The 13,734-nt window shown below is 40.2% G+C and overlaps 1 protein-coding gene across 2 annotated transcripts in view; it reads left to right on the top strand.

The window, feature by feature from the left end:
• The window catches only part of tnfaip8l2b (tumor necrosis factor, alpha-induced protein 8-like 2b), a 48,542-nt gene that overhangs the window by 27,751 nt on the left and 7,057 nt on the right, over positions 1 to 13,734 (top strand). Inside the window, exon 2 of one of the 2 annotated variants that reach the window (XM_061881722.1) lies at positions 8,274 to 8,593. In XM_061881722.1, the coding sequence (XP_061737706.1) occupies positions 8,276 to 8,593 (318 nt within the window). In that variant the 5' untranslated portion in view covers positions 8,274 to 8,275. Of the gene's footprint in view, positions 1 to 8,269; positions 8,594 to 13,734 lie in introns of both variants that reach the window. The other variant, XM_061881721.1, reaches the window with a different exon arrangement.

The following is a 13,734-nucleotide window of genomic DNA, read 5'->3' as shown; positions in this document are numbered from 1 at the left end:
TGGGTATTTGTTCGCTTGTGTTTAAGTTGTGTTAGGGTGCGGAATTTCTCTCAAAAAGGGTTTGTCATTCTTGTTTGGTGTGGGTTCACAGTGTGGCGCATATTTGTAACAGTGTTAAAACATTTTTTACGGCCACCTGTAGTGTGACCTGTATGGCTGTGGAACAAGTACGTCTTGCAGCCACTGACGTTGTTCTGTCCAAGTCTCACACAACATGATACAGAGCCGGCACATTGGTTGTGTGGCAAGTAGTGGAGCAGTAGTCTTCTTTTGGGGGAGCGCGGACCCCTGGAGGTACTTGAAGGTATGCCAAGGGACAAGTGAGATTTATTAAAAACATTCTAAAAAACAGCAGCACTTCATAAATCTTTCATACATTGAATAATACTTCAATGAAGTATGAATGTAAATTCATAAACTGTGGAAAAATAATACAACAATCAGTGTTGACAGCTAGACTTTTTATGGACATGTTCCATAAATATTGATGTTAAAGATTTCTCTTTTTGTGAAGAAATGTTTAGAATGAAGTTGATGATCCAGATGGATCTCTATTACAATCCCCAAAGAGGGCACTTTAAGTTGATGAGTACTTCTATGTGTAGAAATATTAATTTATAATTAAATCACTTGTTTATTTTTCAACAAGTTTTTTAGTTATTTTTATATATTTTTTTCCAAATAGTTCAAGAAAGACCACTACAAATGAGCAATATTTTGCACTGTTATACAATTGAATAAATCAGAAACTGATGACATAGCGCTGTATTTTACATCTTTATCTTTTTTTTTCAACCAAAAATGCTTTGCTCTGATTAGGAGGTACTTGAATTAAAAACGTTATAACAGGGGGTACATCACTGAGAAAAGGTTGAGAACCACTGTTGTAGAGGACGTTAAAGGCAGTGCAGTCACGGCAGCTCTTAATAATGTCGGCCGGGTGAAAATTGGGAAAAATTCGGGAGAATGGTTGCACCGGTAAGAGTCTCCCGGAAAAATCGTGAGGATTGGCAAGCCATTCATAGAAGGGGAATTCATTAAAAAGTGCATGTTAGATTTTTTAAGAAATTTTTTCTTGCGGCCCAGCCTCACCCAGTTTCTGCATCCAGTGGCCCCCAGGTAAATTGAGTCTGAGCCCCCTGGCTTGGATGCAGCTGTTCGGCCATGGAAACCTATTCCTCTGCGTACTGTGCGTGGGTTAATTGGAAGGTCACATGAAGTTTGGACCCCGACTTAAACAAGTTGAAAAACTTATTCGGGTGTTACCATTTAGTGGTCAATTGTACGGAATATGTACTGAACTGTGCAATCTACTAATAAAAGTATCAATCAATCAATCAATCAATCAATCAATCACTCTATCAACTGACTGTGCAGAAAGTCTTCGCACTATGAGCTTCAGCATCCGCTGACCCCTCTCTGTCAGTTTACGTGACCTACCACTTGGTGGCTGAGTTGCTGTTGTTCCCAAACTCGCCAGTTTTCTTATAATAAAGTTGACCTTGGAATATTTAGGAGCGAGGAAATTTTTACGACTGGATTTGTTGCAGAGGTAGCATCCTATGACGGTTCCACGTTGGAAATCACTGAGAGCGGCCCATTCTTTCACAAACGTTTGTAGAAACAGTCTCCATGCCTAAGTGCTTGATTTTATACATCGGGCTAAGTGATTAGGACACCTGATTCTCACCGTTTGGATGGGTGGCCAAATACTTTTGGCAATATAGTGTATATAATTACAGCGTGGGGCTTCTCGGTGGAAGAGGGGTTAGTGCAAGGGTAGGGAACCTATGGCTCTAGAGCCAAATGTGGCTCTTTTGATGACTGCATCTGGCTCTCAGATAATTCTTAGCTGGCATTGCTTAACACGATAAGTAATGAATATTTCCGCTGATAATCACAGTGTTTAAAATAACGTTCAAAAGACAAGACATTCTCATGCATTTTAATCCAACCATCCATTTTCTATCGCACCTATTCAAGAAGTCGCATTAATGGCAGGAAGTATTAGCTTTAGAATAAGTGAAGTGAATTATATTTATATAGCGCTTTTTCTCTAGTGACTCAAAGCGCTTTACATTGTGAAACCCAATATCTAAGTTACATTTAAACCAGTGTGGGTGGCACTGGAAGCAGGTGGGTAAAGTGTCTTGCCCAAGGACAGAACGGCAGTGACTAGGATGGCGGAAGCGGGGGTTGAACCTGGAACCCTCAAGTTGCTGGCACGGCTGCTCTACCATCCGAGATGTACTGCTCCAATAACAACGTTATTAAAAAGAATAAGAGACTTATTATTCTCTAAAAATGTTGGTCTTACTTAAAAATGCACGCATTTAATTGTATTCAGTGTTAAAAAATATTATATGGCTCTCACAGAAATACATTTTAAAATATTTGGCTTTCATGGCTCTGTCGGCCAAAAAGGTTCCCGACCCCTGGGTTAGTGTGGCTGCCTCACAATACGAAGGTCCTGAGTAGTCAGGACTCGGGCTCGTTCTGTGTGGAGTTTGCATGTTCTCCCCGTGACTGCGTGGGTTCCCCCCGGGTACTCCGGCTTCCTCCCACTTCCAAAGACATGCACCTGGGGATAGGTTGATTGGCAACACTAAATTGGCCCTGGTGTGTGAATGTGAGTTCACTGAAAAAAATAAATCATAAGATTTACTACAAAAAATTATTGTAAGTATTTGCACGCAAATGATTTACGTAAATTTTAATGCTGCAATATCAAGTAACACTCACTTGCCAGTATCAAGTAAATTCTATTTACCATATAACATAATAGTTGTGAAGATATAAAGTAACAGTTACTTACTTTAAATAGACTCCCTTTTTAGACCAGTTGATCTGCCGTTTCTTTTCTTTTTCTTCTATGTCCCACTCTCCCTTGTGGAGAGGGTCCGGTCCGATCCGGTGGCCATGTACTGCTTGCCTGTGTATCGGCTGGGGACATCTCTGCGCTGCTGATCCGCCTCCGCTTGGGATGGTTTCCTGCTGGCTCCGCTATGAACGGGACTCTCGCTGCTGTGTTGGATCCGCTTTGGACTGGACTCTCACGACTGTGTTGGATCCATTATGGATTGAACTTTCACAGTATCATGTTAGACCCGCTCGACATCCATTGCTTTCCTCCTCTCCAAGGTTCTCATAGTCATTATTGTCACCGACGTCCCACTGGGTCATTATTGTCACCGATGTCCCACAGGGTGTGAGTTTTCCTTGCCCTTATGTGGGCCTACCGAGGATGTCGTAGTGGTTTGTGCAGCCCTTTGAGACACTAGTGATTTAGGGCTATATAAGTAAACATTGATTGATTGATTGATACTTACATCCAAGTTTTAAGTTATATTTATTTAATCAGCTTAACTAAAATCTACTTGTTTTTCATCGGCAGGGACATCATTTTTACTCAAAATACCATATTTCCTTGTATAGCTGTCGGAGCGCTAGTTATTTTTGAAACCTCTTCTCACTCCAGCGCTTATCAATGAGGTGCAGGTCAAAAACATGAGTGTGATTACAATAATTTAATATTAAACTATTCTGCGGCCACGGCACGATGGTTGGGGACCACTGCTCTTTAGCAAGTCATTGCGCCCACTTGTAAAATATTTTATCTACATGTCGGAAAATCACATGCATTTTGCTGCCACTAATACGAGATTGCAATGCATACTTGCTCAACAGCCATATCTTTTACACTGACGGTTTTGATATAAACAACTTTAACATTCTTACTAATATGCGCCACACTCTGTGAACCCACACCAAATACATTTCTGATAAACATCGACTCTGTAACACATTATAAACGCAAGATAAGAATTACCCATAATGCCACCTTGCAGTGCTCTGTGAAGTGATTCCATTCGGCCAGAGCCTGTTGTGCTGTGCGCATGCGTTGTCGTGCATTTGTTTCAAAACACTAGATTTTCAGAGTAAAGTTTATGTAAAATTTTTAGGTTTGTGTACGTACAACTATTAAACATTTAAATAGTATAAGGAAACATAAGTAAAACTTACTCTTCCCCCATAATTCATGTATTACGTTAATAAAATGTTTAATTTTACTTAAGAAACTCTAGTTCTTACTGAATGTAAAAAATATTAGGTATAAATTATGACAGTTACTCTAATAGAGTTTACAGCTCCAAAAAGTCCCTTTTTTTCAGTGTGTGAATGTTGTCTATCTGTGTTGGCCCCGCGATGAGTTGGCGATTTGTCCAGGGTGTACACCGCCTTCCGCCTGATTGTAGCCAAGATAGGCACCAGCGACCCCAAAGGGAATAACCAGTAGAAAATGGATGGATGGACTTACGTGTATATAAAACCTTGATGGAGGTTTTGGGATTTTTTAGAGCACTTTTTAAACAAAATAGATCGACTCTCATTGACTCCAATGTTAGATTACTTTCGAACGTGTATTTATGATTTAGAACGCATTATTAAAAATAAATGTCTGTTTTTGTCTTTCATAAGGATTTTTAATGATAGGTAACATTTTTAAATTCCCCTTTAAAAGACTGTTCTTTAGAGTACTGCATTTACAAGTACATGGGTTGTGTTTAAAATAGGACTGAAAACCTTTTTTTATTCAGAAAGGCGTATGCTTGCAAAGTACGAATACGATTTTCAACCTTGTCTTTTTGTTTTTTATTGAGTATGTTTTGTCTCCTCCACCTTGTTTTTAACATTTTCACTTTGTAGGCCTTTGAGATCCAGCTTGATCAAAAGTAAAATAAATGTAATATTATTATTATTCAGTTAGTTTTATCTTTATTGTAGCATCATAAAAGGATTGACAACAGTGGAAGTTAATCAGTATCTGTATCGATTACTGAAACTCTGGTATCGTGACAACCCTACTAAGCATCTTCAACTAGATATGAGGATGCAAACCGCTGACAGCCTTCGAGTCGTGGTCTCGCAGCTGGAAGATTGCTAGTTTTATTCCTGAATCACAGAGGGAGCCTCTTAGGTTGTGTTGTAACAGTGGGATTAAGGTTTACAGAGGTAAACATCGGACCTCTGATGACCTCTCCTGGGTGTGCGTGTGTGTCCCGGCGGAGACATCAAAAGCCTCCGTGGAGTCACTTTGTTGCTGTTTTTCCCACCGTCAGCCATCACAAAGACACAAACAAGCATGTCGCTGTCCGCTTAGCTGGGGGTTTTTGCTGAATCAGTAAATATGACGAATCAGTTCAAACCTGTTTTCTTTTTTATTGTGCCGTTTGTGTTACTTTGTAATTGTCGTCGTGCACCTTGACGAGCAGGTGTGAGAATGTTGCTGGTCCTGATGCCTCCATAAATATCTCGAAGGAAGTTCAACCAGCTTCATATAGAGCACATGTCAAACTCAGGGGCCGGGATGGATCTCACCCGCCACATCATTCAATGTGGTCCGCCACATCATTCAATGTGGTCCGCCACATCATTCATTGTGGTCCGCCACATCATTCAATGTGGTCCGCCACAACATTCAATGTGGTCCGCCACAACATTCAATGTGGTCCGCCACATCATTCAATGTGGTCCGCCACATCATTCAATGTGGTCCGCCACAACATTCAATGTGGTCCGCCACAACATTCAATGTGGTCCGCCACATCATTCAATGTAGTCCGCCACATCATTCAATGTGGTCCGCCACGTCATTCAATGTAGTCCGCCACATCATTCAATGTGGTCCGCCACATCATTCAATGTGGTCCGCCACAACATTCAATGTGGTCCGCCACGTCATTCAATGTAGTCCGCCACATCATTCAATGTGGTCCGCCACAACATTCAATGTGGTCCGCCACAACATTCAATGTGGTCCGCCACATCATTCAATGTGGTCCGCCACAACATTCAATGTGGTCCGCCATAACATTCAATGTGGTCCGCCACATCATTCAATGTGGTCCGCCACAATATTCAATGTGGTCCGCCACAACATTCAATGTGGTCCGCCACATCATTCAATGTGGTCCGCCACGTCATTCAATGTAGTCCGCCACATCATTCAATGTGGTCCGCCACATCATTCAATGTGGTCCGCCACAACATTCAATGTGGTCCGCCACGTCATTCAATGTAGTCCGCCACATCATTCAATGTGGTCCGCCACAACATTCAATGTGGTCCGCCACAACATTCAATGTGGTCCGCCACATCATTCAATGTGGTCCGCCACAACATTCAATGTGGTCCGCCATAACATTCAATGTGGTCCGCCACATCATTCAATGTGGTCCGCCACAATATTCAATGTGGTCCGCCACAACATTCAATGTGGTCCGCCACATCATTCAATGTGGTCCGCCACAACATTCAATGTGGTCCGCCACAACATTCAATGTGGTCCGCCACATCATTCAATGTGGTCCGCCACAACATTCAATGTGGTCCGCCACGTCATTTAACATGGTCCAGCACATTATTTAACATGGTCTCCCACATAATTTATTGTTGCCTGCCACGTCATTCAATGTGGTCTTCCATTTCAATTAAAGTGGTCTGCCACATCCTTTAATGCCACATAATTTAAAGTGGGCCCCCACGTCATTTAATGCAGTCTGCCATATAATTTAAGGTGGTTGTTTTCATTAAAAGTTGCCTGTCACGTTATTTAGGGTGGCCAGCCACCTCATTTAAGATGGTCCGCCACTTCATTTAATGTACCAGGGTTTTCCACATAATTCAAAGTCGTCTGCCACAAAATATAATTTGATCTGCCACATAATTTAACGTGGTCCACCATGTCATTTAACGTGGTCAGTCACTTCATTTAAAGTGACCTGCGCCACATCATTTAACATGGTCAACCACTTCATTTAAAGTGGTCTCCGCCACCTCATTTAATTTGGTCAGCCACTTCATTTTAATGTGGCCTCCGCCACATCATTTAACATGGTCAACCACTTCATTTAAAGTGGTCTCCGCCACCTCATTTAATTTGGTCAGCCAATTCATTTAATGTGGCCTCCGCCACATCATTTAATGTGGTCAACCATGTCATTTAAAGTAGCCTCCGCCACATCATTTAATGTGGTCAGCCAGTTCATTTAATTTGGCCTGCACCATAATTTAACGTGGTCAGCCACGTCATTTAAAGTGCCCTCTGCCACGTTATTTAATGTGGTCAGCCACTTCATTTAAATTGCCCTCTGCCACATCATTTAACGTGGTCAACAACTTAATTTAAAGTTGCCTCCGTCACATCATTTAACGTAGTCAGCCACTTAATTTAAATTGGCCTCTGCCACATCATTTAATGTGGTCATCCACTTAATTTGAAGTAGCCACCTCCCACGTCATTTAATGTGGTCAGCCACTTAATTTAAAGTGGCCAACCACTTCATTAAAAATGGCCTCCGCCACATCAATTAATGTGGTCAATCACTTCATTTAAGGTGGCCAACCACTTCATTTACAATGGCCTCTGCCACATGATTTAACATGGTCAACCACTTCATTTAACCTGGCCTCTGCCACATCATTTAATGTGGTCAATGACTTCATTTAATGTGGCCTCTGCCACATCATTTAATGTGGTCTGCCAAATTATTCAATTTGGTCCAGCCACATCATTTAACATAGTCCACCACATTATTCAAGTGGTCTTCCACATCATTCAACGTGGTCCGCTACATCATTTAATGTGGTCAACCATGTCATTTAAAGTAGCCTATGCCACTTCATTTAACGTGGTCAGCCACATTATTTAAAGTGGCCTGCACCACAATTTAATGTGGTCAGCCACTTAATTTAAAGTGGCCAACCACTTCATTAAAAATGGCCTCCGCCACATCAATTAATGTGGTCAATCACTTCATTTAAAGTGGCCAACCACTTCATTTACAATGACCTCTGCCACATGATTTAACATGGTCAACCACTTCATTTAATATGGCCTCTGCCACATCATTTAATGTGGTCAATGACTTCATTTAATGTGGCCTCTGCCACATCATTTAATGTGGTCTGCCAAATTATTCAATTTGGTCCAGCCACATCATTTAACATAGTCCACCACATTATTCAAGTGGTCTTCCACATCATTCAACGTGGTCCGCTATGTCATTTAATGTGGCCCTCTGAGGACAGCCATAATTGCGATGTGGCCCTCAATAAAAAAAAATTTTGACACCCCTGATTTAGAGGAAAGGGTGACAAAAAGACTTGTTAGCTATGCATCAAAGAATGAATAGCCACATTTAAATAAATAAATATAAAATAAAAACATACTTCAACCAACCAAATATTTGTCCTCTCCCCGACTCAGACAGCCATGGACCACTTCAGCTCCAAGGACATGGCCTTAAAGGTCCAGAAGAAGATTCTCAGCAGCGTGGCCAACAAAACCTCCGTCCAGATGTTCATCGACGACAACACCAGCGAAATCCTGGACGAACTGTACCGTTTCTCCAAGGAGTACTCGGGCAACAAGTCCGAGGCCCAGAAGGTGGTCAAAGACCTGATCAAGATCTCGGTGAAGATCGGCCTTCTGTTCCGAAACAACCGCTTCAGCACCGAGGAGCTGAGCCTGGCACAAGACTTTAAAAAGAAGTTACACCAAGGAGCCATGACGGCCATCAGCTTCTACGAGGTACACATCAACAACACCCAGCTGCCACAACGTTAAATACTTACCGTACATTCATTTATTTGCGAAGACATCTGGATCGCCACAAATCCATTAGCTCAGTGGTTCTCAAACTTTTTTCACCAAGTACCATCTCAGAAAACCATAATGACCACCATAATGGCCAACATGAAAATACAGTAGCGTAGTAGGCCTAAGTCATGGGTCGACAACCCAAAACGTTGAAAGAGCCATATTGGACCAAAAATACAAAAATAAAAAAAATAAAAAAAATAAAAAAAAGTCTAATCCAATCCAATCCACTTTATTTATATAGCACATTTAAACAACAATAACGTTTCCAAAGTGCTGCACAGCCATGTTAAAAACGATTGTGAAAAATAATAATAATAATAATAATAATAATAAATAAATAAAATTAAATTAAAAAAGTATATATATATATTATGCTCCACCAATGACTGAATAAAAACAATAAATAAATAAATATAAAACCAATAAAAACAATATAAAAACAAATATGATTAAAAACTATTTTAAAGGGTAAAATCAATTAAAACAGTAAAATAGAAATCAAAGTGTATAAAAACACAGAGGACAACAGAGGACCACACAACTCACGTAGTGTTAAAAGCCAAAGAATAAAAGTGGGTCTTAAGACGAGACTTAAAACACTCCACTGTGGAAGCAGTTTGAACATGGAGCGGCAGAGTGTTCCAGAGCTTAGGGCCGACCACAAAGAAGACCCTGTCTCCCCTGGATTAAAGTCTGGTCTTGGGCACCACGAGCTGGAACTGGCTCTCGGACCTCAGAGCGCGCGCAGGAATGTAAATTTGGATAAGGTCCGAGATATATTGAGGTGCCAGTCCATGTAAAGATTTAAAAACAAACAGCAATGTTTTAAATTCAATTCTAAAATGAACAGGGAGCCAGTGCAAACTCTGAAGAATTGGGGTTATATGCTGGCGTTTCCTGGCCCCTGTTAAAAGTCCTGCTGCCGCGTTCTGGACTAACTGCAAGCGGGAGAGAGCTTTTTGGCTAATGCCAGCATAAAGTGCATTGCAGTAGTCCAGGACACTTAAAATAAAAGCATGCACGACTTGTTCAAAAAGGTTAAAAGATAAAAACGGTTTAACCTTTACTAAAAGACGAAGGTGATAAAAACACGATTTTAAAACGCCATTGACTTGTTTGTCTAGTTTAAAATCGCTGTCTATAGTGACGCCAAGGCTGGTGATTTTGGGACGCACATCATTTTGCAATAGTCCCAAGTCAGTGAGGGCCGGACCAAAAACTAAAATTTCCGTTTTTCCCTCATTCATTATTAAAAAATTCTGGGCTAACCAAGCCTTGACGTCGCATAGACAGTTAAGAAAGGGTGTCAAGGCACCGTACGGAGACAAACTGGACCTTATTCCAAAGGCTCGCTACCCGGAAAAAATACAAAATGGTGGAATTCAGTCATTTGAGCACTCCCAATGGATATATTAGAAAAAATAAATAAAAGTGGCGCCAAAACTTGTCTATATTTTGTCAATGGAGTCAGATTTTATACTTTAAATACTTAAATTCACTGCGCTACTGCTCCGAAAATAATACTCATTGTGTGCTTACCCAAGACTACTCAGTGGCCTAGTGGTTAGAGTGTCGAACCCTGAGATCGGTAGGTTGGGAGTTCAAACCCCGGCTGAGTCATACCAAAGACTATAAAAAAAAATGGGACCCCTTGCCTCCCTGCTTGGCACTCAGCATCAAGGGTTGGAATTGGGGGTTAAATCACCATAAATGCTTCTTGGGCGCGGCACCGCTGCTGCTCACTGCTCCCCTCACTTCCCAGGGGGTGATCAAGGGGGATGGGTCAAATGCAGAGGACAAATTTCCCCACACCTAGTGTGTGTGTGACAATCATTGGTATTAACTTTAATTTTAAAGGTAAACAGACGACATTCTTTTTTCCAAAATACTGTAAATTCTCCACAAACCACGTTAAACCCAGATTCCGATCTAACAAAGGTCTTAACTCATTCTCCTTCTATGCCACATCAATATGGAATGCACTCCCAACGGGTGTAAAAGACAGTGCATCTCTATCCTCCTTCAAAACCGCACTAAAAGAACACCTCCAGGCAACTACAACCCTAGACTAACAGCCTCCCCCCATCACATCCCACCTCCCTGGATTGTAATTAATCAAATGTAAATAATCAAATGTATATACTTGTTCTCATGTTTTCTAACTCATTATGTCCACTGCTTGCTGTACATATCCTACCAAGTAAGACGCAATTGTTGATGACAGAAGTGTTGATATCAACTAAACCTAACGCCCCCGCTCCAACCCCGTCCAATTCCCACCCCCCGGGATTGTAAATGTAAATAATTGAATGTATGTACTCTGATGATTAACTTGTGTGATTTATGCCACAAATTCATTAACGTGGACCCCGACTTAAACAAGTTGAAAAACTTATTCGGGTGTTACCATTTAGTGGTCAATTGTACGGAATATGTACTGTACTGTGCAATCTACAAATAAAAGTTTCAATCAATCAACTCGCCCGCAACTAGCTTGACTAACACTAACAGTCTAGTACAGGGGTAGGGAACCCGTGGCTCTGGAGCCAGATGTGGCTCTTTTGATGACTGCATCTGGCTCCCAGATAAATCTTAGCTGACACTGCTTAACGCGATAAGTAATGAATAATTCCGCTTACAATCACAATGTTAAAAATAACGTTAAAAAAATAAAACATTCTCATGCATTTTAATCCGTTCATCCGTTTTGTACCGCACCTGTTCAAGAAATTACAATATTAAAAAGAATTAGGGACTTATTATACTATAAAATGTTGGTCCTACTTAATAAATGCACGCATTTAGTTGTATTCCGTGTTAAAAAAAATATGATATGGCTCTCACGGAAATACATTTTAAAGTATTTGGCTTTCATGGCTCTCTCAGCCAAAAAGGTTCCCGACCCCTGGTCTAGTACATGCGATTGCAACCGAATAAAACAGGCTTTGATTCTTACTTACCAGGGTGAAAATGTCATGAACACACCAACATGGCGTTAAAAGTCATGTTTGATCGTCTCACGGTTGCTATCCAGGCTATATTCCGTCCCTTTGTTAGCTTCACCCTGGAAATGAGAAAAATCGCAGTTTATAATGTCGTCAATCGGTATATAGAGTGTGGAGCCCCTCCCCTACATTAATAATAATCACCTTCATTACAGAAAATTAACTACATTCTCTCGGTTCGTACGTATCCTTATCAAGTACCATCACTGGAGGACCACGCTAAACATGTTACACACTGACAGTGAGCCAGGACCAGACATGCTAATGGATAAACTAACTTCTAAGCTAGCTTGAAACACCAAGCAATAATAGACTGACCATACGTCCTCTTTTGCGGGGCTGTCCGGGCGGGGTTCCTTAAATGCCTCAAATGTCCGGCATTTTGAGTCAGGGTTGCGTGTATTTTCAATGTACATCCAGCTTTAAGAAGGGATTTTGAAACTTTTATTAGTAGATTGCACAGTATAGTGCATATTCCGTACAATTGACCACGAAATGGTAACACCCGAATTAGTTATTCAATTGGTTTAAATCGGGGTCCACGTTAATCAATTCATGGCAAGCAAGCAATGAGTGCTTAGTAAAGATGCAGAAGTGAAGATGGAAGCATGTTTTAGCAGAAAGTAAGCAGTTGCTGTGTCAGCATTGTCTCATTCAGTACATGATTATCCATAAGTTGGTGTTGTTGATACCACGGGTAGTATCAGTATGTGATCGATACAAGAGTAATTATATATATTTTTATATTGTCAATAATTTTGTTGTTTTCGTTAAGCTTATAAGCTCGGAGAATAATTTAAAGTACACAAAAGGACTTTGAGAGACAAAAGCTAAGAATTACAAAACTAATAGAGAATTATGTTTTGCTTTTTGGTAAGTTATTGTTTACAAGTTACTTTGTTTTGCTCAAAAAATTATACGTAGTAAAAGGGACTCAGGAAGTAGTTTAAAGACTGTGTTGATGTTGTTACACTGTCACTAGGCCAGGCAACTTTATTTCTGTGGCACATTTACAACAATTTTAAAATTTAATCAAAGTGCTTTACAGGGTTAAAGAGCATAAAGCAAAAAACTAAAACAAAAAACAAACAATGAATGAACGAAACAAAAGCAATACAGTAAAAATGGTCGAATAAAACGTAAAAAAAATTGCTAAATAAAAATAATAATAATAAAAGTGCGACAAATTAGCACTAGCACTCACCATTAATAAATGGAAAATGTTACAGTTAATAGATTTGATCTGAATCGGTATAGGCCGATCCCACTCATGAATGATTGAAATCAGCAGCATAAAACACGTATCAGAATATCCCTTTTGGACACTTCTGGAACTGCATACATCAGTTACAAATTAGGAGCATTTGTAATATTTTTTGAAATATTTTACTATCATAAATCATGATACATATCGTTACCGCATGAGGTTGCGATATCTGTCACAATATAGATGCTATCACTCTTGACGATTTTTCAGACTCCTCTTGATTGTCTCTGTCAAAAAGCAACTAGCGATAAATCGATGCTAAATTGACGCTATTATCTTACAGTAGAGGGCTAAGCTAGCTACACAACAACTCAAATTAACATTAACTTATCATGAATGGGACTGTTCGAAACATCTACACGGATACAGAAAGGGTGTTAACTTTCCAATGTATTTTACGCCATATATCCCGCCCTTTTACGGCTTCTCGTACGGAATGACGTTATCACGTACGTAACACATGCACGTGCATTAGCTTTGGGTGTTGTTAGCTAATAATAACAATTTGGATAGGTAGTGTTAGCGGTCATTTAATGTATATTCTATCATGACAACAACATGACTACTAATTGTTCGTTAATTCTCTCAGACTGCTGTTGTAAGTGTGAATGCGATCCCTGGGCGTACGTGTTGATGAGACCGGGTAGGTGACCGGCATGAACACCAATTTTTTTTATTCGGGCCAGTAAAAATGTTATTCCATAAATTTGTAATTGTGAAAAATATAGACAATTGTCAAACAAATGTGTTCTGTTGAACTATTCAAACATAAGTTAGCAGTGCTAGCAGTGTACTTG

This window comes from Nerophis ophidion, linkage group LG21 (assembly GCF_033978795.1).
Source record: "Nerophis ophidion isolate RoL-2023_Sa linkage group LG21, RoL_Noph_v1.0, whole genome shotgun sequence".
Taxonomy (NCBI): Eukaryota; Metazoa; Chordata; class Actinopteri; order Syngnathiformes; family Syngnathidae; genus Nerophis; species Nerophis ophidion.
Note: the sequence above shows the minus strand (reverse complement) of the source record. Positions and strands in the feature narration are given on the sequence as shown.